This window comes from Chenopodium album, chromosome 24 (genome assembly GCF_948465745.1).
Source record: "Chenopodium album chromosome 24, dcCheAlbu1.1, whole genome shotgun sequence".
Classification (NCBI taxonomy): Eukaryota; Viridiplantae; Streptophyta; class Magnoliopsida; order Caryophyllales; family Amaranthaceae; genus Chenopodium; species Chenopodium album.
In genome coordinates, this window is record NC_137857.1 from 8,047,712 (window position 1) to 8,068,537 (window position 20,826).

A 20,826-nucleotide genomic window follows, 5' to 3' on the forward strand; every position below is an offset into this window, starting at 1 on the left:
CATATTTTACGACTAATTCTAGCTTACACAATGAACAATCTTTCAATTTTCGTTATCTTTTGTCTCTTAGCCTCCGTCTCACAAGCCATAGAACTCGACTTTTGTGTTGGGGATCCTAGTCTTCCTAGAGGACCTAAAGGATATGCCTGTAAAGATCCCGCAAAAGTCACAACTGATGATTTTGTTTACACGGGTTTCCGTGGTAAAAAAACTCCTAACAATGTTTTTGGCAACAATGTGACATTAGCATTTTCGGATGTGTTCCCAGCCTTTAATGGTTTAGGCATATCGATGGCAAGGTTAGACTTTGCAGTAGGAGGAATAATCCCAGTACACTCCCATCGTACGTCAGAAGTTCTTCTTTTGGTAAAAGGTTCAATTGTTGCTGGATTTATTGATACCAACAACACCGCATACTATAAAAGATTAGAGGTTGGTGATGTCATGGTTTTTCCACAATCTATGCTTCACTTCCAAATCAACGTTGGTAAAACTCCGGCTACTGCATTTGTTAGTTTGAATGGTGCAAATCCAGCACTACAACTCACTCCTACCTCCTTATTTGCTGGAAATTTACCTGCTGATATTGCCCAAAAAATCACACTCTTGAGTCATAAGGAAGTAATGCGGATGAAGCAAGTGTTCGGCACAGCTTAGTAATCGTCTTAAGCTACTCCTGTATTCTTTACACTTATTTTTAAGCTCACGGTTTATTTAATTTAAGTGTCCAACATAATTGTTTTTAAAGTTTTGGGGAATAAAATAAAGGGTATACATATGCGCCTTGTATTACTTGTAGCATGTCCCTCTATTACATGTTTCGTTATTAACTAAATTGTTGTATTTCATGAATTATTGAATCATGATTGTATGCTTCTTATATTCACATGATCAATAAAATTTGTATAAAATTTTATTTTTACACTCGTTCCCATCCCTTTCTTTGCTGGATGTTTAATTAATGGCTTTTCACTTTTGAAAACGTAATAAATAAATGAGGAAGTTCCAGTTTATCAATTTGATAAACAAAATTTGTTTATCAAATGGCAAAACGGTAAATAAAACAACATAAATGCACAGTCATCATGACATTTTCGTAAATATATCAACAACCGTGGGACCCATATTTAATAAAAAGTTGTTGATTTATTTACAATTGTGCCATTTGATAAACAAATTTTGTTTATCAAATTTATAAACTTGAATTTTCCCTAAATGAAGGTCCTTTTAAAATAATAATAATAATAATAATAATAATAATAATTAAGATTAAGGCTGGAGTTGGCATTTAATTCATTGGATCAATATGTGTAATCTAGGGTTCAAATTAATTCGTATAAGAGACTATTCTCGCTTATAAAGAAATCAAACTTTCTCCAAAGAAAAGAGAAAGAAATTAAAAAAAAAAAAAAAAAAAAAAAAAGAAGAGAGAGAAAGAAATTAAATAAAAAAAACAAAGACAAAAAGCAAAAAAAAAAAAAACTAACCATAGAATAAATCAAAGACATATAACTATGAGGATTACCTCATCTAAAAGCTTAACTAATGATTGAATTGAAGCCCAAGATCGATTTATATACTCTATCATGCTCTTTTATATAGGGCTTGTTAAGTTTGAAGTGTGGATGCGGCATCATGAGCTCCATTATACCACGTTAAAGGGTATAAACGACGGCTAGTCGTCGAAAGCTATATATTCATCGGAACTAGGTTGATCCTTTTCTTGTATATATATATATATATATATATATATATATATATATATATATATATATATATATATATATATATATATATATATATATATATATAAAGGTTCCGAGTCTAATCCTTTTTGCAATATAGTTTTATGATGGAATCTCCTTGAATTTGTAAAGTGGGCTCTCTCTTAGTGACGGTGCGATACAAACCCATATTTAACATTGTATTAGAGTGAGACCCACAATCATTTTGTTACTACATGCTTTTGGTATGAAATTTCCTAGACTTTGTCTCTTGATGACAGATATGACCCATACCCATATTTACAATAAACATTCACACCAAAATAAGAAAATAGAATAAACGAAACCTCTATATATGAGTAGATAATTAAGTTTTTTAAACGGGAAAAATAATTTCATTAATAATTAGTCATACAACATCTACAATGATAATATACATCTATAAACCACAAATTTAGAGAAAAGAACATAACTCTTACAGTCAAAATCATAACTCTTTTGCAATTTCGATATAGCTCATACTCCAACGATTAAAGCTTGATGTGAGCATTGATTTTGATATTTTTTTATCTTCTCAAGTAGAGCGAGCTAGCTAGAATTTCACATCTGATGTTTGATTATAGAGTTGATGACAAGACCTAAATCTGGCCTGGCCTATGTGAATCCAAATTACCTTTCCAATAATAAAAACCCTATAAATATAAATCTCATCCATATGTTAGAATCAAAATTCCAAGAAATTGGAAAGAAGACTCTCATAGAAGGATAGAACAAAGCAAGAAAACAAAAAAAAATAAAAATAAAATAAATAAAACTAAATTGAATCAAAGAATAAGGATTAAAAAAATAATCTAATTTTCGAAAATTAGATTATTTTCGGCCTAAACGAAAGCCGAAAAACCCTAAAAGAAAGAGATCGAAGAGACTTGAGGAGCTAAGCTTTAAGATAACTAAACACTCATAATAATCTATAAATAAAGTAAAGGAATAACCGCTGACATCATATTGTCCACGTGGCAGCTTTATAAGAAAGATTTTCCCGCCTAAATAAAAATTTGACGTCATTATATTTGGTTTCAAATTTCATATTTAATTTTTCCTCCTTTCAATTAATCAAGCTATACTCTTTAATTTATTTGTTTTTCTTCTATCATCAACCATTGTTATCTAATATATCTTTTCCCTTATGCTTCATCGAACAAAATACTTTGATGTATAAATTTTTTTTATTTTCCTTTATATATTACAAGTTTAAAATCATTTTTTATTTGCTTAATTAAAATCGTATATTAAAAACTCACTTTTATGTATATGCTTAAATTTTCATATTCAGTTTGTTCTTCTTTAAATTTAAATTTATAATATTAGCATTTACAACTAATGATTATGTCTCAATAATTTTTTTGATATGTAAGAATACATAAAATATATACTCTATATTTTAAAGAAATCCGTGCATCGCACGGGACTAATCTAGTAGGTAACTAAAATGAAATCCAAATCTTAATGTGAACATCAATAATTGAAATTCAATATTATTAACATTTTGAGTTTAAGAAACTTATAATATCTTGAAAGTAATCTATAATTCTTTCGCTGCTCAAATTGTCATTTTAAAGTCATACGTAATGTAGTTAGCAAATGGAAATTCAAGTTATTCTTCCTTCACTCTAGGAATTGGAATATGGAATTATCTTCGTATTTGCCAGAACTTAGATACACGAATTGACCAAGTCATCGTGTATAATACATTCAACATGTATGAATCAATAAAAATCAATTTTGTAAATAAAAATAAAAACTTTTGTATACACTGTATTGCAAATTTTAATAGAAAGATAAAGGAAGGAAAACTTGTAGCAACTAGCAAGTAAGAAACAAACTAAATTCACGGAATTATATATCTTCAATAATTGAGATTTGATTTTCATTTTTTTTTTGTTGGTGTATATTTAAAGAAACCACAAGGGCAATCGGGCTTTAAAATCCTAGGAGACGGGAGGGAAACTCTAACCAATTAAGCTATATATCCCCTCACTCTCTAATTTTAATCATTTAAAGTGTGTATTTATCAATAAAGTATATAAATGTTTATATGTATTAGGGTAAATTGTTTATATGTTGACCCTTATGAGGTTTTGATGATGATACTAAGAATTGAGCAAACTTCCTTTTAATAAGGATTTTCTAGTGTTGTGATGTTGGCAGGTTCAGTAAGCGTAGAGGGCTGAAGTAGGAACTGGAACAAAGGAACTTTAGAAGATCCATGAGGACAAGTAAAGAACAGAAGAAGAGTTCCAGCAATGGAACTTCCCGAAGTTTCTCAACAGGAACTTCAAACGGGTTGTAACGACCTGGTTTTGGTGTAATGCTGGGGCAAGCCTCAACAATCAAGGATCAACACAAAGATCAAGATATTAACCGAAGAAGATGGACTTCATAACTTATAGTTGTGTAAAAGATAAGTTTGTTTTCGTAGGATGATGTAAACATATAAATGATAATTATGCATGGAACTTATTAGAAATCAGATAAAGCTTGGCAAACTAACTAATTCGTAAAAGATAATTATAAAATCTTTTATAATTGATTTTTATAATTGAGTTTTATAAAAAAGTACTTAATTGATTTTATCTTATAAAATCTGGTTTAACTTGGTTTTATCTTTTTTATAAAATCTTATCTTTTAACAAAAACGAATTTGATAAAATTTGGTTTTCATAAAAACGAATTTAAATCTGTTTGGATTCGGTTTTAAAGAAGATAAGATCAGATTTATGTTTGATCTATCTTATTTGAAAAAACCCTAGTTTGAGAAGCTGAGGAACTCCTATAAATATAGAAGTATTTCAGCTTAGCAAAATGAGAGTTTTAAGCGTGAAAACCACTTAGTGCTTAAGAGTAAGTTTGCCAAAGGTTTAAGCTTTATCATTTTGATTTCGGGTTTCATGTGTAGCTTTCCATTTATGTGTTAGAGTGTGTCTTTGAGTTGTAATTGGTTTTGGGGTGAGATCGTGAATTCTCTTAAATTCACACAAGTGTATGAGTTTGAATTCTCTAAAATTCGAGTGGTAACTGTGAGTGCACAGAGAGTGAAAGGTACCTGAGAAGTGTCTTGGGTCACCTAGGAAGTGTCCTGGGTAAGGGGAGAAAAAGGGTCCTGAGAAGTGTCTTAGGTCTGGTAGGAAGTGTCCTATCACAGAGTCAAGTGTCCGTGGTGGAACTTGCAAAGCAAAGGTCTGTGTAATAGGTTGTACTAGGAGAGTTGCCTATTATAGTGGAATTTGTTTATAAGTCCCAATAGGGCCGAGATTTTACTTCCAGTTAGGCACTGGATGGTTTCCTCGTAAACTTGCTGTGTGCTTAAGTTTTCTTTACGTTTTTATTGTTTATTTCCGCTTAAGTTCCGCGATTGGAACCTACTACTATTCACCCCCCCTCTCATAGTAGTTCATCTAAACTAACAATTGGTATCAGAGCAGGTTCTCACGAAATTACAAGCAACCTTGTAGAGTAAAGTTCCTGAAGAAATGAATGCACACGAGAAACTTGAAGAAGGGTATTCCACCCAAAGACCACCAATGTTCAATGGCAAGTTTTATTCATACTGGAAGAATAGAATGGAGATATTCATCAAAGCTGAAAATTACCAAGTATGGAGAGTCATTGAAAGCGGTGACTTCGAGGTAACAAAAACCAATGCAAACAAAGAGGTAATCCCTAAACCACTAGCTGAATTTGATAAAGAAGATTATGAAAAATTTGAGTTAAATGCTCAAGCTGTGAAAATCTTGCATTGTGGACTAGGACCTCATGAGCACAATAGGATCATGGGTTGTAAGTCTGCAAAGCAGATTTGGGATTTACTACAAGTAACACATGAAGGAACGAATGAAGTTAAACGTTCCAAAATAGATCTATTAATGTCAAAATATGAAAGATTTGAAATGCTACACAAAGAATCCATTCAGGATATGTTCACTAGATTTACTATCATTGTCAATGAGTTAGAATCATTAGGCAGGTCCATACCCATTGATGAACAGGTAAGGAAAGTCCTTAGAAGTCTTCCTCAAGATGAGAGGTGGAGATCCAAGGTCACTACTCTGCAGGAATCCAAGGATTTCACCAAGTTCAACCTTGAACAACTTAATGGATCCCTGCTCACTCATGAACTTCATCTTGGAGCAAATACTGAAAGTTCTAAGAACAAAAGCCTTGCTCTAAAGGCTTACGAATCAAGTGAATCTGAAGATGATGACATGGAGACAGCCATGCTGGTACGAAGGTTCAGGAGGATGCTGGGAAAGAGAGGAGAGAAGAACAGGAGAGGACAGCCAAGTTCCAGGGAGATCAAATGCTTCGGTTGTGGTTCCAAGGACCATCTCATCAGAGACTGTCCTCAACCTAAGGAGGATGAAAAATCGAAGCACAAGGGGAAAGAACCAAACAAGTATTACAAACCATCGTTCTCCAAGGAGGATGTCAGAAAAGCCATGATGGCTGCATGGGGAAATTCTGATTCTGAAGAAGAAGTAGAAAGAGAATCCTTAGAAGAAACAACCAACCTATGTTTAATGGCCAAAACTGATGAAGAAGCTCGTCTGAAGGAACTTGAATCTGAGGTATGGTATGACTATAGACAACTCAAACATTTAAATAAAGGAAATCTTATGGACATTATTCTGGAACTTCAAGATGATTGTAAAGAACTAAACAGGTCGAAGTTCCAAACTGATAAAGCTTTAAATATTTACAAAGAACATAGTGAATGGGTAGATAATATGAAAACTGACATACAAACTAGATTCTTTGACTTATATGATAAAAATGTCCTTCTAAAAGAACAAGTTGAAAAACTGAAACATGATAATATTCTGTTGAATGTAGAGTTAGCTCAACTGAAACTTGGAATTGACACCCCTGACTCTGAAGTTCCTATTGCAAGCCAACTTCCAAATTTTGAGAAATTAAAATCTGATTTTGAAGAAGTTAAAATAAAAAATCAAACCTTGGAGGAGGAACTTGCCAGAGCCAGGAAAGGCAAAGAAGTGCTTAATAATGGAATTCCATCTTGGATAACTAATATCCATAACAAGAATAAAGAAGGACTAGGTTATAAGAAGAAGTCTAGGAGAAACAAGAAGTATGTGGATCTACCTAGTCAAAAACTATGTTACTATTGTGGTAGTACAGGACATCTTAAAGCTGCATGTCCTAAAAGAAATAAAGATACTCTTAAGAATATTGAGCATGCTGAACAGGTATGGTTGAAGAAATCTGAATCTTCTTCCAAAACAGTGGAACCCAAGGAAACCTGGGTTCCAAAAACTAACGCTTAGTTTTCATGCAGGTTCCAGTGAGGGGGAACAACACTTGGTACCTCGACAGTGGTTGTTCTAAGCACATGACTGGAGACAAATCTAAATTTCTCTCACTGGATGCCTACTATGGTAGAACTGTGACCTTTGGTGATAATAAGAAAGGTTAAATCATTGCTATAGGTAAAGTAGGAAGGTCAAGTTCCAATGCTATTGAAAATGTCTTTTTAGTCGAGGGTCTTAAACACAACTTGTTAAGTATTTCTCAATTTTGTGATAAAGGTAACTCAGTTAGCTTTACTTCTAATCTTTGTAGAATCATTAACAATGACACTAACAATGTTATTCTTGAAGGAACCAGAAAAGGGAACACATATATTGTGGATCTCAATGAAGTTTCAAGTAGTAGTTTGACTTGTCTTAGTGTCATTGAGAATGATCCCTTATTATGGCACAAACGATTTGGCCATGCTAGTTTTTCTTTGCTTGATAAACTTAGATCAAAAGAACTTGTGGAAGGACTTCCAACCATCAAGTTCCTAAAAGATAAAGTCTGCAGTGCATGTGTTAGAGGTAAGCAGACACGAATATCTTTCAAATCTAAGAATATGGTAAGCACCACAAAACCATTGGAACTTATCCATATGGATTTGTGTGGTCCTATGAGGATACAAAGCAGAAGTGGAAAAAGGTATGTGATGGTTATTGTAGATGATTTTTCCAGATATACCTGGGTTTTCTTTCTTGTAAGCAAGGATGATATGTTTGATCACTTTTTTGCTTTTGTGAAGAAAGAACAGAGAAGAACAGGTCATCAACTGTTTCACCTAAGGTCAGATCATGGAACTGAGTTCGAAAACTCAAAATTTGATGAGTTCTGTGATGAACATGGGATGGACCACAACTTCTCTGCTCCCAGGACTCCACAACAAAATGGAGTAGTTGAACGAAAAAACAGAAGCTTGGAAGACATGGCAAGAACTATGCTGATTTCCAGTGGACTGCCTAGGAACTTCTGGGCAGAAGCAGTAAACACAGCGTGTTACATATTGAACAGAGTTTCTATTATTAGAGCAATAACCAACAAAACACCTTATGAACTAATTAAAGGAAGAAAACCAAATATTTCCTATTTTAGATCTTTTGGTTGCAGGTGCTTTGTACACAATAATGGAAAGTGAAACTTGGGAAAGTTTGATGAAAGAAGTGATGAGGCTGTATTCTTAGGATATGCCTCAAATAGATGATGATGATTTCGAGATAGGGTTAGTAAGAAGACATGACCCTGATGAGGAATCAACAATATCCATGAAGCAGCAAAACAAGAATCCAGTAGCTGAAAAGCAAACTGCAACTGAAACAGAAGTTCCACAAGAGGAACATCCTGAGCCTGAGAATCCAGAACCTGAGAATCAGGAACCACTGAATCAAGAGACAGGAAACAATGATGTTGAACCTGAAAAGTTGTATCCAATCAAAGACTTTACCCCTAAACGTTGGAAACATCAAAAGTCTCATCCAGTGGACGTGATTATGAGTGACATAACCAAAGGAACTCAGACCAGGTCACAGCTAAGGAACTTCTGTGCATTTTTCTCGTTCCTATCTACGTTGGAACCAAAGAACTGTGATGAAGCCTTACAAGATGCTGATTGGATCATAGCCATGCAAGCTGAACTAGGAGAATTCGAGAGAAACAAAGTTTGGCACCTAGTTCCTAGACCGGAACACCAGAAAGTCATAGGTCTAAAGTGGGTGTTCAGAAACAAGCTTGATGAACATGGAATCATAGTAAGAAACAAGGCTAGGCTGGTTGTCAAGGGGTACAATCAACAAGAAGGCATAGACTTTGATGAGACATTTGCTCCAGTTGCCAGGTTAGAAGCTATACGCATTCTTATTGCTTTTGCAGCTTTTATGGAGATTAAGTTGTTTCAGATGGATGTCAAATGTGCATTTTTAAATGGTCTATTAAAAGAGGACATCTATGTGGAACAACCTCCTGGATTTGAAGATTCAGATTTCTCAAATCATGTCTATAAACTTGATAAAGCTCTCTATGGGATGAAACAAGCACCAAGGGCATGGTATGAGAGGTTGTCCAAGTTCCTGTTAGATAATGATTTTAAAAGAGGTAATTAGACAAAACTTTGTTCTTGAAATCTAAAGGAACTGACATTTTAGTTGTGCAAATATATGTAGATGACATTATTTTTGGTGCAACTAACGAATCTTTGGTGAAGTATTTTGCTGACCTTATGAGTGGTGAGTTCGAGATGAGCATGATGGGTGAGCTAAACTTCTTTCTTGGATTGCAAATTAAGCAAACAGAGAAAGGAATAATGATTCACCAACAAAAGTATGTGAAGGAACTCATAAAGAAATATAAGATGGAAAGTTCCAAAACTATAAGAACACCTATGGGAACTAACACCAGACTGGATGAAGACACAGCTGGAACTTGCATAGATCAGAAGATGTATAGAAGTATGATAGGTTCCTTATTATATCTAACTGCTAGTAGACCTGATATATCTTTCAGTGTAGGCTTATGTGCGAGGTTCCAAGCAAATCCAAAGGAATCTCATCTCAAGACAGTTAAGAGGATACTTAGGTACCTCAAAGGAACTGATGATTTATGTCTCTACTATCCAAGGAATGAATCAATTGATTTAGTTGGATACACAGATGCTGACTATGCAGGTGATTTAGTGAATAGAAAGAGCACATCAGGTATGACTCAATTTCTTAGACCATGCTTAGTTTCTTGGGGTTCCAAGAAATAGAATACAGTTGCCTTGTCCACAGCAGAAGCTGAATATGTAGCTGCTGCAGCTTGTTGTTCACAAATGTTGTGGATAAAACAACAAATATGTGATTTTGGTTTAAAATTTGAATGTGTTCCAATTTATTGTGATAATACTAGTGCTATCTGTATATCTAAAGATCCAGTGCAACACTCTAAGGTTAAGCACATCCACATTAGACACCACTTCTTAAAAGATAATGTGGAAAAAGGCTATATTAAGTTGGAATTTTGTCCTACTGATAATCAAATTGCTGATATTCTAACTAAGCCTTTGAGCAGAGAACGCTTTGAGAACATGAGACTGGAACTTGGGATGATCAAGCTGAATTGATTGCAACTGAAGTTCCTAGATATGGCATTGTCAATTAACAAGATCAATTAGAAGAATAAAACATCTATCACAAATTTGGTGTGATAAACATAACGGGAATGTCACCGTTGGTAAATTCTTGGAGGTTAGTGCAATTAACACTTATTTAAAACTGTACATATTATTCAAAGCAATGTAGACTTGTATGTGACTTGTTCCATGAATTTTATTTTTGAAAAATTAATTTTTCTTTTCGAGAAGATTTATCTTCTAGAATTATCTTATTATAAATATAGTGTGAAAAGATAAATTCTTGATTTGTAAAAATTCCATCCAGATTAGTTTTCAAAAACAAGATAAAATTCATTGTTCCTAAACTAATCCCTTCCACTTCAATACACCGCTTCAAAAATTTACTCCCTTATAAATACTACCCAACCAACCCCATTAACTTACCGTCACATCAAATTAAAGTCTAGAACTCTCTCAACCACATAATTTCTACAGCTAAACCACATCAAAATTTCTACAGCTAAACCTCAATCAACCATGGCCGAAGAAAACCCTAAGAACCAAGAAGAGCAATCACCTCCCAAATCACCTAGCCCGCAACCACTCAGCCAAGAAATTCCTGTTGTGCTACTTCAAACCACCTCAGAACCAAAAAATACCAAGCCAAAAGCCGTTGAGGACACTGCAACTTCCTCTACTGGAAGTTTACCCAACGTTCTTGATCGAATCGGGTTATGGAAGAAGAGGAAAGCCGAAAAGACGGACAAGTCACTCGAATATCAAATTCTTGAAATTGATATGATGGCGAGGGACGAGGAACCTGAGGAAGAGAAAGAACATTCTGATGGGGAAGAAGATGAGAAGGCATTGGGAAAATTTGCTGACAGGTATGTTGTAGGCTATAGAATTGATGATGCATGGTGTAATAAGGTGAATTTTGAATTTCTAGATCTGCTTAAGTTCCAGGGTTGGGATTTCATGTTTGCTGTTAAAGCTAAAAATTATTTGTATCCGTTGGCTATGGATGAATTCTGTAAAGAATGTGAATTTGAGGATGGTGTGTGTTATAGCAAAGTTAATGGTGTGGATGTTGAGTTTGATGCTGCTAGACTAGGGTCTATTCTACAAGTTCCATGTGAGGGGTTTGATACTTACATGAAAGGGGCTGTGACAGTTAAGGTAGCAGGGCACACTAAAACTGAAATCATAAATTACTTAGGGGGTAAAAAGGGTGTTAGCGTGATGAATCACAATGATCTCTCTCCGTTGCACAAATTGCTGTTTAATTTGGTAAAGAAGTCCTTGGTTCCGAGGACTAAAAAAAAAATGAATTGTGCTACTTAGATATGGCCCTAATCTTTTGCATGTCTAAGAGAATTAAAATTAATTTCCCAGCAATTATGATCCAACACTTAGAGCACTGCATAGAAAAGGAGATAAAGGTTGGATATGCTGCGATTCTTGAATCTGTGTTTGAAGATTTAGGTGTGCAATTGAGGGATTTCTATGGGCATATGAGGGAGAAAGGAGAAAATGTGATTAATGAAACCACTCTGAGAGGGTTGAGTCTTGCTGTAGTGAGGGGGAGGTGTGTGAGGTATGAAGCTGCTCAAAAGAAGAAAGAGAAGGAAGAGGACTCACAGGTGAGAGTTCCTGTCAGGAAGAGCAGAAGGCTCTCTGTTGGAACTCAGGCTAAGACCAGTGCTGCTGATCCCCTAGAGTTGAGTGAAGGTGATGGAGGAGCTGATGAGTTGGTAGCTGACTTGTCTAACAGACTCATGCAGGTTGAAGGGCAGCTCCGTGACTAGACAGGGAAGGTGAAGGCTATGGAGAGGACTGACGCTGCTCAGGCCAAGGAATTCCACAAAGCCATCTCAAGCCTTGAAGCGAAAATGAAGAAAGCTCAAGAAGACAACAAAGCTGATCTTGAGAGAATTTTACAAGCGCTTGATGCTTGATCACCTATGCAGCCTACCCTAGCCATCCCCTAATTTCATATTTTCTGTTGGTTTTTGGAACAATGATCTATTTTTAATTGGATGTTTTTGAACTTTATTTGCTTTTGAATATTTTGGAACTTGGTCTGTAATATTTTTAAGTACTCTGGATGGTTGGTTTTATTAAATATTATGGAACTTTGTCTATACTTGCTTGCATTGTTGAGAATAAACAGGAAAATTTGTGTTAAAGTACTAGCTTAAGAGAGCTAGCCAGCGCTGCTTCCAGCTTCCCACATTCGATGAATTGCCTGTGGGGCTGTGAGTAGATGAATAAAACTTTGAAAAGTCAAGTTTTTGATGATGCCAAAAGGGGGAAAAGCAGGAGCAAACTTGAAAGCTGAAGTTGTTCTAGTTCCAGTTGAGTAAGTAACAAAGGTTTCTCTTCTCTAAAAATTTTCTTTCTTTTCTGTTTGTTTTTTTATTCTTTTCATTCTGTTATTTATGTTCTGTTTTGTTTCTTTGCTTTGCTTATATGAGAAAAAAAAATTGAAAAATGAAAAATAACCTTCTGTTTCTTTACTTATCATCCTCAGAAGTTTGCTCAGTTTGTCATCATCAAAAAGGGGGAAATTGTTGACCCTTATGAGGTTTTGATGATGATACTAAGAATTGAGCAAACTTCCTTTTAATAAGGATTTTCTAGTGTTGTGATGTTGGCAGGTTCAGTAAGCGTAGAGGGCTGAAGTAGGAACTGGAACAAAGGAACTTTAGAAGACCCATGAGGACAAGTAAAGAACAGAAGAAGAGTTCCAGCAATGGAACTTCCCAAAGTTTCTCAACAGGAACTTCAAACGGGTTGTAACGACCTGGTTCTGGTGTAATGCTGGGGCAAGCCTCAACAATCAAGGATCAACACAAAGATCAAGATATTAACCGAAGAAGATGGACTTCATAACTTATAGTTTTGTAAAAGATAAGTTTGTTTTCGTAGGATGATGTAAACATATAAATAATAATTATGCATGAAACTTATTAGAAATCAGATAAAGCTTGGCAAACTAACTAATTTGTAAAAGATAATTATGAGTTTTATAAAAAAAGTACTTAATTGATTTTATCTTATAAAATCCGGTTTAACTTGGTTTTATCTTTTTTTTTTATAAAATCTTATCTTTTAACAAAAACGAATTTGATAAAATTTGGTTTTCATAAAAACGAATTTAAATCTGTTTGGATTCGGTTTTAAAGAAGATAAGATCAGATTTATGTTTGATCTATCTTATTTGCAAAAACCCTAGTTTGAGAAGCTGAGGAACTCCTATAAATATAGAAGTATTTCAGCTTAGCAAAATGAGAGTTTTAAGCGTGAAAACCACTTAGTGCTTAAGAGTAAGTTTGCCAAAGGTTTAAGCTTTATCATTTTGATTTCGGGTTTCACGTGTAGCTTTCCATTTATGTGTTAGAGTGTGTCTTTGAGTTGTAATTGGTTTTGGGGTGAGATCGTGAATTCTCTTAAATTCACACAAGTGTATGAGTTTGAATTCTCTAAAATTCGAGTGGTAACTGTGAGTGCACAGAGAGTGAAAGGTACCTGAGAAGTGTCTTGGGTCACCTAGGAAGTGTCCTGGGTAAGGGGAGAAAAAGGGTCCTGAGAAGTGTCTTAGGTCTGGTAAAATAGACAATATTGTCAAACTTACCTACCTAGAGGCCTTTAATTTTTTTTTTTTTTATTATTATTGATAATGATGTTTGAGTCTTGAATTCGAGCAGCAACAAGAAGGGACGAAATAATTAGCTCATGATGAACAGATGAAGGATTATGTTAAATTTCAAGACAATATGAAATAGGCCTGGGCAATCCGAACAAGGAGGAGGAGAGTTATTGATAATGATGTTTGAGTCTTGAACTTGTAAAGTGGGCTCTCTCTTAGTGACGGTGCGATACAAACCCATATTTAACATTGTATTAGAGTGAGACCCACAATCATTTTGTTACTACATGCTTTTGGTATGAAATTTCCTAGACTTTTGAATCTCCTAATGACAGATGTGACCCATACCCATATTTACAGTAAATATTAGCACGAAAATAAGAAAACAGAATAAATGAAACCTCTATAAATAAGTAGATAGTTTTTTTTTTAAAATTTTTTTACGGGAAGAATAATTATACTAATAATTAGTCATACGACATCTACAATCATAATATACCTCTATTAATCACAAATTTAGAGAAAAGAACATAACTCTTACAGTCAAAATCATAACTCTTTTGCAATTTTGACATAATTCATACTCCAACGATTCAGCTTGATGTGAGCATTGATTTCGATGTCTTTCTATCTTCTCAAGTAGAGCGAGCTAGCTAGAATTTCACATTCTATATTGATGTTTTGATTATAGAGTTGATGACAATACTTAAATCTGACTTGGCCTATGTGAATCCCTTTCCAATTAATTAATGGAAACCCTAAAAATATAAATCTCATCCATAGGTTAGAATCAAATTTCCAAGAAATTGGAAAGAAGACTCTCATAGAAGGATAGAACAAAGCAAGAAAAAAAAATAAAACTAAATAAAACTAAATTGAATTAAAGAATAAGGATTAAAAAGAATCTAATTTCCGAAAAATTTAGATTATTTTCGGCCTAACGATAGCCGAAAAACCGTAAAAGAGAGAGATCAAAAATACTTGAGGAGGCAAGCTTTAAGATAATTAAACACTCACAATAATAGGTAACTAAAAGAAAATCCAAATCTTATTGTGAACATCAATAATTGAAATTAAATACTATTAATATTTTGAGTTTAAGAAACTTATAATTTCTTGAAAGTAATCCATAACTAGTGTGTGGCCCAGGTCTAGGATTTTTTTTTAAAAAAACACTTGTAATTGAATAGATAGGTTCATTATTTATTATTCATTTATTTATTATTTGTTTATAATTTATAATACTTTTTCATTAAACATTTGAATAAATTATTTATGGAGCAACTATTGATTAATTATACAAATGTGTCCCCGTCAAAAAAAATTATAAAAACATGTTCTTTGTTTATAATTTATATTATAATGAAAATAAAGACATAATTATTGTCAAAATAATTAAATAACTAAACTTAATTTATAACAATAGTTATTTTTTCTTGCTTGTATGTATTGCCTCGATTAGCATAATTAGCAAATAATGGGATCTTTTTTTTAAAAAAAAAGAATTGTAGTTATTAAATATAAAAATCTCCATCCAATTTATATCATCAATAACTATATACTAAAAGACACACCAACAATGACACGTGTCATGTTCTGGTGTGTCCTTAGTTTTTTTTTTTTTAGAAAAATTATTATGGAAACAAATCTTATAAAAATGAAAGATTTGAGGTATTCTTCCACAAAAAAATTAAAAAAAAATAACTACCATAAATTTAAGAAACAAAAAAAATAAAAAAAAAATCACATTCTTCTCATAATTTAAAACATACATGGTGTAATGTCCAACGCTACAAAAATTATACTAATGCAATTCTTTAGTGAAATAAAATATATATATGAAAAAAAATATGCACATAAACAAATGCATAGTTTCAAATGCCCCAATCATCGATCACCTTTTATATATACCCGGGTGATAGAGGTAGGTGTATAGGTGTACCCAAGGTAATTTTTTTGCTTATTTAATAGATTTTTCCTTCTTATTTTTAGGGTTAAAAATGAGCAAAAAAGAAATTAAAAAATATATTGGCTAACATACATACTCTTTCATAAACTCATCATAATATTTTAGACAAATTTATATTGTATAATTAAACGTACTGTTAATATAAAACAATTACTAAAAGTTACCGTGCATGACAGGGACCTAACCTAGTAGGTATATATTTATGAGTTGAATATAAAAGCATGATTGATATATGGATGATATGGTAAAACGCCTATTGCATATTTTTGTGGTTATGAGTTCGAATCTCATGATAGACATTTTTATTAGAATATGCTCATAGTTGGAAGATGACATGGCGAGGGTGCCACGTGGCACATAAATGGTTTTAGGAACGCTTTTTAATAGATAAGTATAGATATAGATATAGATTTAGATGCTTTCGCTGTTCAAATTGTCATTTTAAAGTCATACGTAATGTAGTTAGCAAATGGAAATTCATGTTATTCTTCCTTCACTCTAGAAATTGGAATATGGAATTATCTTCAATTCTTTATATTTGCCAGAACTTAGATACACGAATTGACCAAGTCATTGTGTACAATACATTCAACATATATGAATCAATAAAATCAATTCTATAAATAAAAAAAATAAAACATAAAATAAAGATTTTGTATACACTGTATTGCAAATTTTAATAGAAATTAAAGATAAAGGAAGGAAAACTTGTAGCAAGTAAGAAACAAACTAAATTATTTTTTATTGCATACCAATTTACGGAATTATATATGTTCAATAATTGAGGTTTGATTATGATGTTTTTTTTTTGGTGTTTAAAGAAATCACAAGGACAAGTGATGATAATCGGTCTTTAAAATCCCACGAGACGGGAGGGAAGCTCTAACCAATTAAGTTATATATCCTTCCCTTTATGATTTTCAATCATTTAAAGAGTGTATTTATCAATAAAGTATATACATGTTTTATTTGTATTAAGGTAAGTTCTATATATATACTCCCTCCGTCCCCAAATGATAAACCCTAATGGGAAAAAATCACGAAAATTAAAAAACTTAAATAAAAGTTGTACAATTACATTGAAAAGATAAATTTACATTGAGTATGTAAAATATTAGAGAGATAAAGTAATAAAAGTACATTGAAAAACAAAATTTACATGAGAAAGTTAAATTTGCACAAATATTATTGTAATTGGAGGAAATTTTGATAAAAAATTGATATTATTGATAAATAACTTTGAGTCAACGAAAAAAAAAATAGATAATTGATAAATAACTTTGAGTCAATAAAATGATGCTTAAAATAATTGAATTGGTTAAACAAGTGGATTTCTCAAATAGTCAAATTTCTCTTAACATTATCGCATACATCATTTATTATTCTTCTTCTAAGCCGCGTAAACCGGTTAACTGTCTCGTAAACTTGCATGCTCAGCCAATACTATATAAAGGGTGTCAATTGCCGCAAAGAAAATACAATCAAACCATCTCCATTACAAACACCTACTTCTTTACTACTTCTCTCATTTTATCCATCATTTGTACAACCTATTTCTAGCTTCTAACATAATGAAAAATCTTTCGTTTTTCTTCATCTTTTGTCTCCTATCCTCTCTCTCACATGCTATAGAGCTCGACTTTTGTGTCGGAGACCTTAGTCTTCCCAGAGGACCTGAAGGATATGCTTGCAAAGATCCTGCTAAAGTCACAACTGATGATTTTGTTTACACGGGTTTCCGTGGTGAAAAAACTCCTAATAATGTTTTTGGGAACAATGTGACATTAGCATTCTCAGATGTGTTCCCAGCCTTTAATGGTTTAGGTATATCTATGGCCAGGTTAGACTTCGCTGTAGGAGGAGTGATCCCAGTACACTCCCATCGTACGTCAGAAGTTCTTATTTTGGTAAAAGGTTCAATCATTGCAGGGTTTATTGATACCAACAACACCGCATACTATAAAAGATTAGAAGTCGGTGATGTCATGGTGTTTCCTCAAGCCATGCTTCACTTCCAAATCAACGTTGGTAAAACTCCAGCTACCGCGTATGTTAGTTTGAATGGTGCAAACCCAGCGCTACAACTCACTCCTACCTCCTTATTTGCTGGCAATTTACCTGCTAACATTGCCCAGGAAATTACACTCTTGAGTCGTAAGGAAGTTATGCGGATGAAACGAATCTTTGGCACAGCTTGATATCCATCTTTACCTACTCATGTGCTCTTAATAATTATTAGCTCCCGATTTATTTCAATGTCTAACACAATTTTTTATAAATCTGTGATAATAAAGGGTATATACATATAACCCTCTTTACATGTTTCGTAACTACAAAGTAATTGTAAAATTTTTATAATGTATACTTCTTACATTCTCAAGATTAATAAACATACTGTATATTTATCTTTTCTTTATACTCCCTTCTTGATATTTACATGAATCTGAGTCTACCCTTCATGTGCTAAGGCTAGGTTCGTTGTTTTAACTATTGCGTAAAATGAATGCATGGCTTTGCTCTAGGAAAAAGGAGAGCTATCCTTAAAGATGCAAGTGAAGAGGGACCAAGTGCATGAAGTTTTATTTATCCAAGTAATATAATTGCATAGACGTGCATAACAATTAATGTTATCATAATCATGATTCTACTTTAAATCGGAACAGGCTAAGAGGTAGAATTGAATGTAGAATCGATTTTAAAAATTTGGCAAAAGCATGAAATTATACTCAGCTCGACAGTAATTTACTATTTTTTTATATGGAGATTATGAAATTAAATTTATTATTTTTAGCTCTAATCCAATACAATATTGTCAAACTTACCTACCTAGAGGCCTAAAGCTATTTTTTTTTTTTTTAATTATTATTGATAATGATGTTTGAGTCTTGAATTCGAGCAGCAACAAGAAGGGACGAAGTGATTAGCTCATGATGAACAGATGAAGGATTAGCAATGAGATAGAGGAAAGACCAAAATAGGAAAGAGAATCATTAAAATTAATAAAATAGGAATGAGAATAGAGATTTAGTCAACCTTACTTTTATATGGGCTATGGCTCAATATATAGTCAGACTTATTCAAAAGTCCAACTTCTAGGCTTTAGTAAGAATCGTTAAAATCATGTTAAAATTGCAATTTTGCTAAACATGGAATCATCAAACCAATGCTCAATAATACAGCAATAAATACTTGCCGGAATATATTTTTCAAGATTACATAATCTTACGTATAACTCAATGTACTTTTTTACAAGTTTGACAATGTATGTAACTAATACGAGAATAATTTTATGTGCACAACACATCAATAGACAACATTTATATACATCAATTAGTGCCACCAAATATCCTCTTCAAATTCTTTGCTTGTGTAGCATCAAGTAAAGTGATTTTCTTGAGAGAGATTGTTCCCTCTAGGGTTTTCCCTTGGGAGGGTTTTTCCTAGCCTCTTTTGCTAGGGTTTTTTCTTTGTTTTTTCTTCAATCTTTCCCTATTTCTCTTAATCTCCTTCATTCTTGATTTTAATTTGTGAATTTTGTAGGGGCTTCCACTGGTTTTTACCGGTGGAAAGCCCTAATTTCTCTTTGATTGCTTTTAATAAAAAGATATCATCCTTAAGATGGTGTTCTTGATAGTGATTTTTATTACTTGTTTATTGAAGAATGAAAATCGAAGGTTTCGCAATTTCTACCGGAGTTTAGAAGACCACGGAAGTATATTATTCATCCTAAAAATTATGCATCTGCAGATCTTATGCCGAATTAGAGCGAACCCACATATTGTATTGCTTCGGATGAAGTTTTTTGTTAAGGCTATTATCAATTGATTCTGCGATGTTATTTTTAGGGTTTTATATATTTTTGTTGGAATTTTAAATTTCTCAAAAATTGATTGTAAGTGCCGTTTGGCTATTTTATAAAAGAAATCTTTAATCTTCTTGTCAAAAAAAAAAAAAAAGTGATTTTCTCAATCACATCTGTAGGTAAGTCATTGGCAAATAGAGAAGTGGTAGTAGTTTGAAAATTAGGGCTTGCACTATTCAAGCTAACAAAGGCAAGAGTGGGAGTTTTACCAACATTAACTTGGAAGTGAAGTAAAGATTGAGGAAACATCATAATGTCTCCCTTGGTTAATGTTTTATAAAATGCTTGATCGTTTGAATCTATAAAACCCGCAAGTATGTATCTCTCCTTCAATAACAAGGATAAGTTCTGATACCCTATGTGAGTGGATTGGGACGACTCCACCCACACCAATGTCTAACCGTGACATGGAAAGGCCTAACCCATTTAGAGCCGAGAAAGTCAAATCAATTGCTGATGTCACGGATACACGAAATAAATTTGTTAATGGGTCTGCCGCAACACCCAAACCAGAGAAAACAAAGTCATCCACTATTAAGTTTGCCGGATTCCTACAAGGAAACCGGCTGGTGTACCTGGAAAATTAAAGTCTGCAACATAAAAATCAACAACACTAGTAGCAGAAGATAACGAAACAAAGAGAGAAATGTATAGGAAAAATTTGAGAATCTCCATGTTTGAAGAATATAGAATGGATAGTTTTTTCTCTTGGTTTTAGAAGTGTTGCCTAAAACTATGAAAATTTTTATGCTCTATAAATAGATCTAGTACGTGCAATTTGGTGGAAGTTTTCAATTGAAGGGTTTTTTATATATATATTTATTTTTTAAAAAAAATTAAAAAATACCACAATCTATTGTTCACAATTTGTACAATATAACCTCAATTTTTTTTTAAATTGTATTTACCACTTAGCTCTCTCAAAAACCAAAAAAACTCCCACCACTCACGGTGGGTCCCACTAACATTCCTTCAAATTTCACCTTTCTTCTTCCCTAACCATCCTAATTAACCAATTATGCACTCAATTTTTCATTGTCGTTTAGTTTGAAGAAAAAATTAGCGAATTAAAACCCTAAATAACGCCTAATTGATTTGCAAATTGATATTAAAACTAGACAAAGTGGAAGAAGAAGGAAGAACAGATGTGAGAATTGAGGGAAATAG

At 33.1% G+C, this 20,826-nt stretch overlaps 3 protein-coding genes and 1 pseudogene across 3 annotated transcripts; 3 read left to right on the forward strand and 1 right to left on the reverse strand.

Moving 5' to 3' along the window:
* LOC145612298 (germin-like protein subfamily 3 member 3) lies at window positions 1–657 on the forward strand. Its single transcript, XM_081667667.1, has one exon. The coding sequence runs from the start codon at window positions 31–33 to the stop codon at window positions 655–657; it is 627 nt and encodes a 208-aa protein (XP_081523793.1). The 5' UTR covers window positions 1–30.
* Window positions 658–5,254: 4,597 nt separating this feature from the next.
* Window positions 5,255–9,187, forward strand: LOC145610496 (uncharacterized). The gene is made up of 7 exons (XM_081665823.1): window positions 5,255–6,658; window positions 6,743–6,988; window positions 7,229–7,233; window positions 7,362–7,736; window positions 7,797–8,019; window positions 8,306–8,885; window positions 8,958–9,187. The coding sequence occupies exons 1-7, from the start codon at window positions 5,255–5,257 to the stop codon at window positions 9,185–9,187; spliced, it is 3,063 nt and encodes a 1,020-aa protein (XP_081521949.1).
* Window positions 9,188–17,351: 8,164 nt separating this feature from the next.
* On the forward strand, window positions 17,352–18,171 carry LOC145611601 (auxin-binding protein ABP19a-like). Its single transcript, XM_081666944.1, has one exon. It carries the CDS (start codon window positions 17,369–17,371, stop codon window positions 17,993–17,995), a length of 627 nt encoding a protein of 208 aa, XP_081523070.1. The 5' UTR covers window positions 17,352–17,368; the 3' UTR covers window positions 17,996–18,171.
* A 952-nt stretch (window positions 18,172–19,123) lies between these two features.
* On the reverse strand, window positions 19,124–20,337 carry LOC145612556 (auxin-binding protein ABP19a-like; annotated as a pseudogene).
* Window positions 20,338–20,826: the final 489 nt, after the last annotated feature.

What these genes read in the sequence shown, in the direction of transcription:
- LOC145612298 (XM_081667667.1), top strand. Translation starts at nt 31, where the DNA reads ATGAACAATCTTTCAATTTTCGTTATCTTTTGTCTCTTAGCCTCCGTC.
- LOC145610496 (XM_081665823.1), top strand. Translation starts at nt 5,255, where the DNA reads ATGAATGCACACGAGAAACTTGAAGAAGGGTATTCCACCCAAAGACCA. An exon ending in ACAGAAGCTTGGAAGACATG is followed by an intron (nt 8,020 to 8,305) that starts GCAAGAACTATG and finishes GATGATTTCGAG; the next exon opens with ATAGGGTTAGTAAGAAGACA. An exon ending in GGGGTACAATCAACAAGAAG is followed by an intron (nt 8,886 to 8,957) that starts GCATAGACTTTG and finishes TTGCTTTTGCAG; the next exon opens with CTTTTATGGAGATTAAGTTG.
- LOC145611601 (XM_081666944.1), top strand. Translation starts at nt 17,369, where the DNA reads ATGAAAAATCTTTCGTTTTTCTTCATCTTTTGTCTCCTATCCTCTCTC.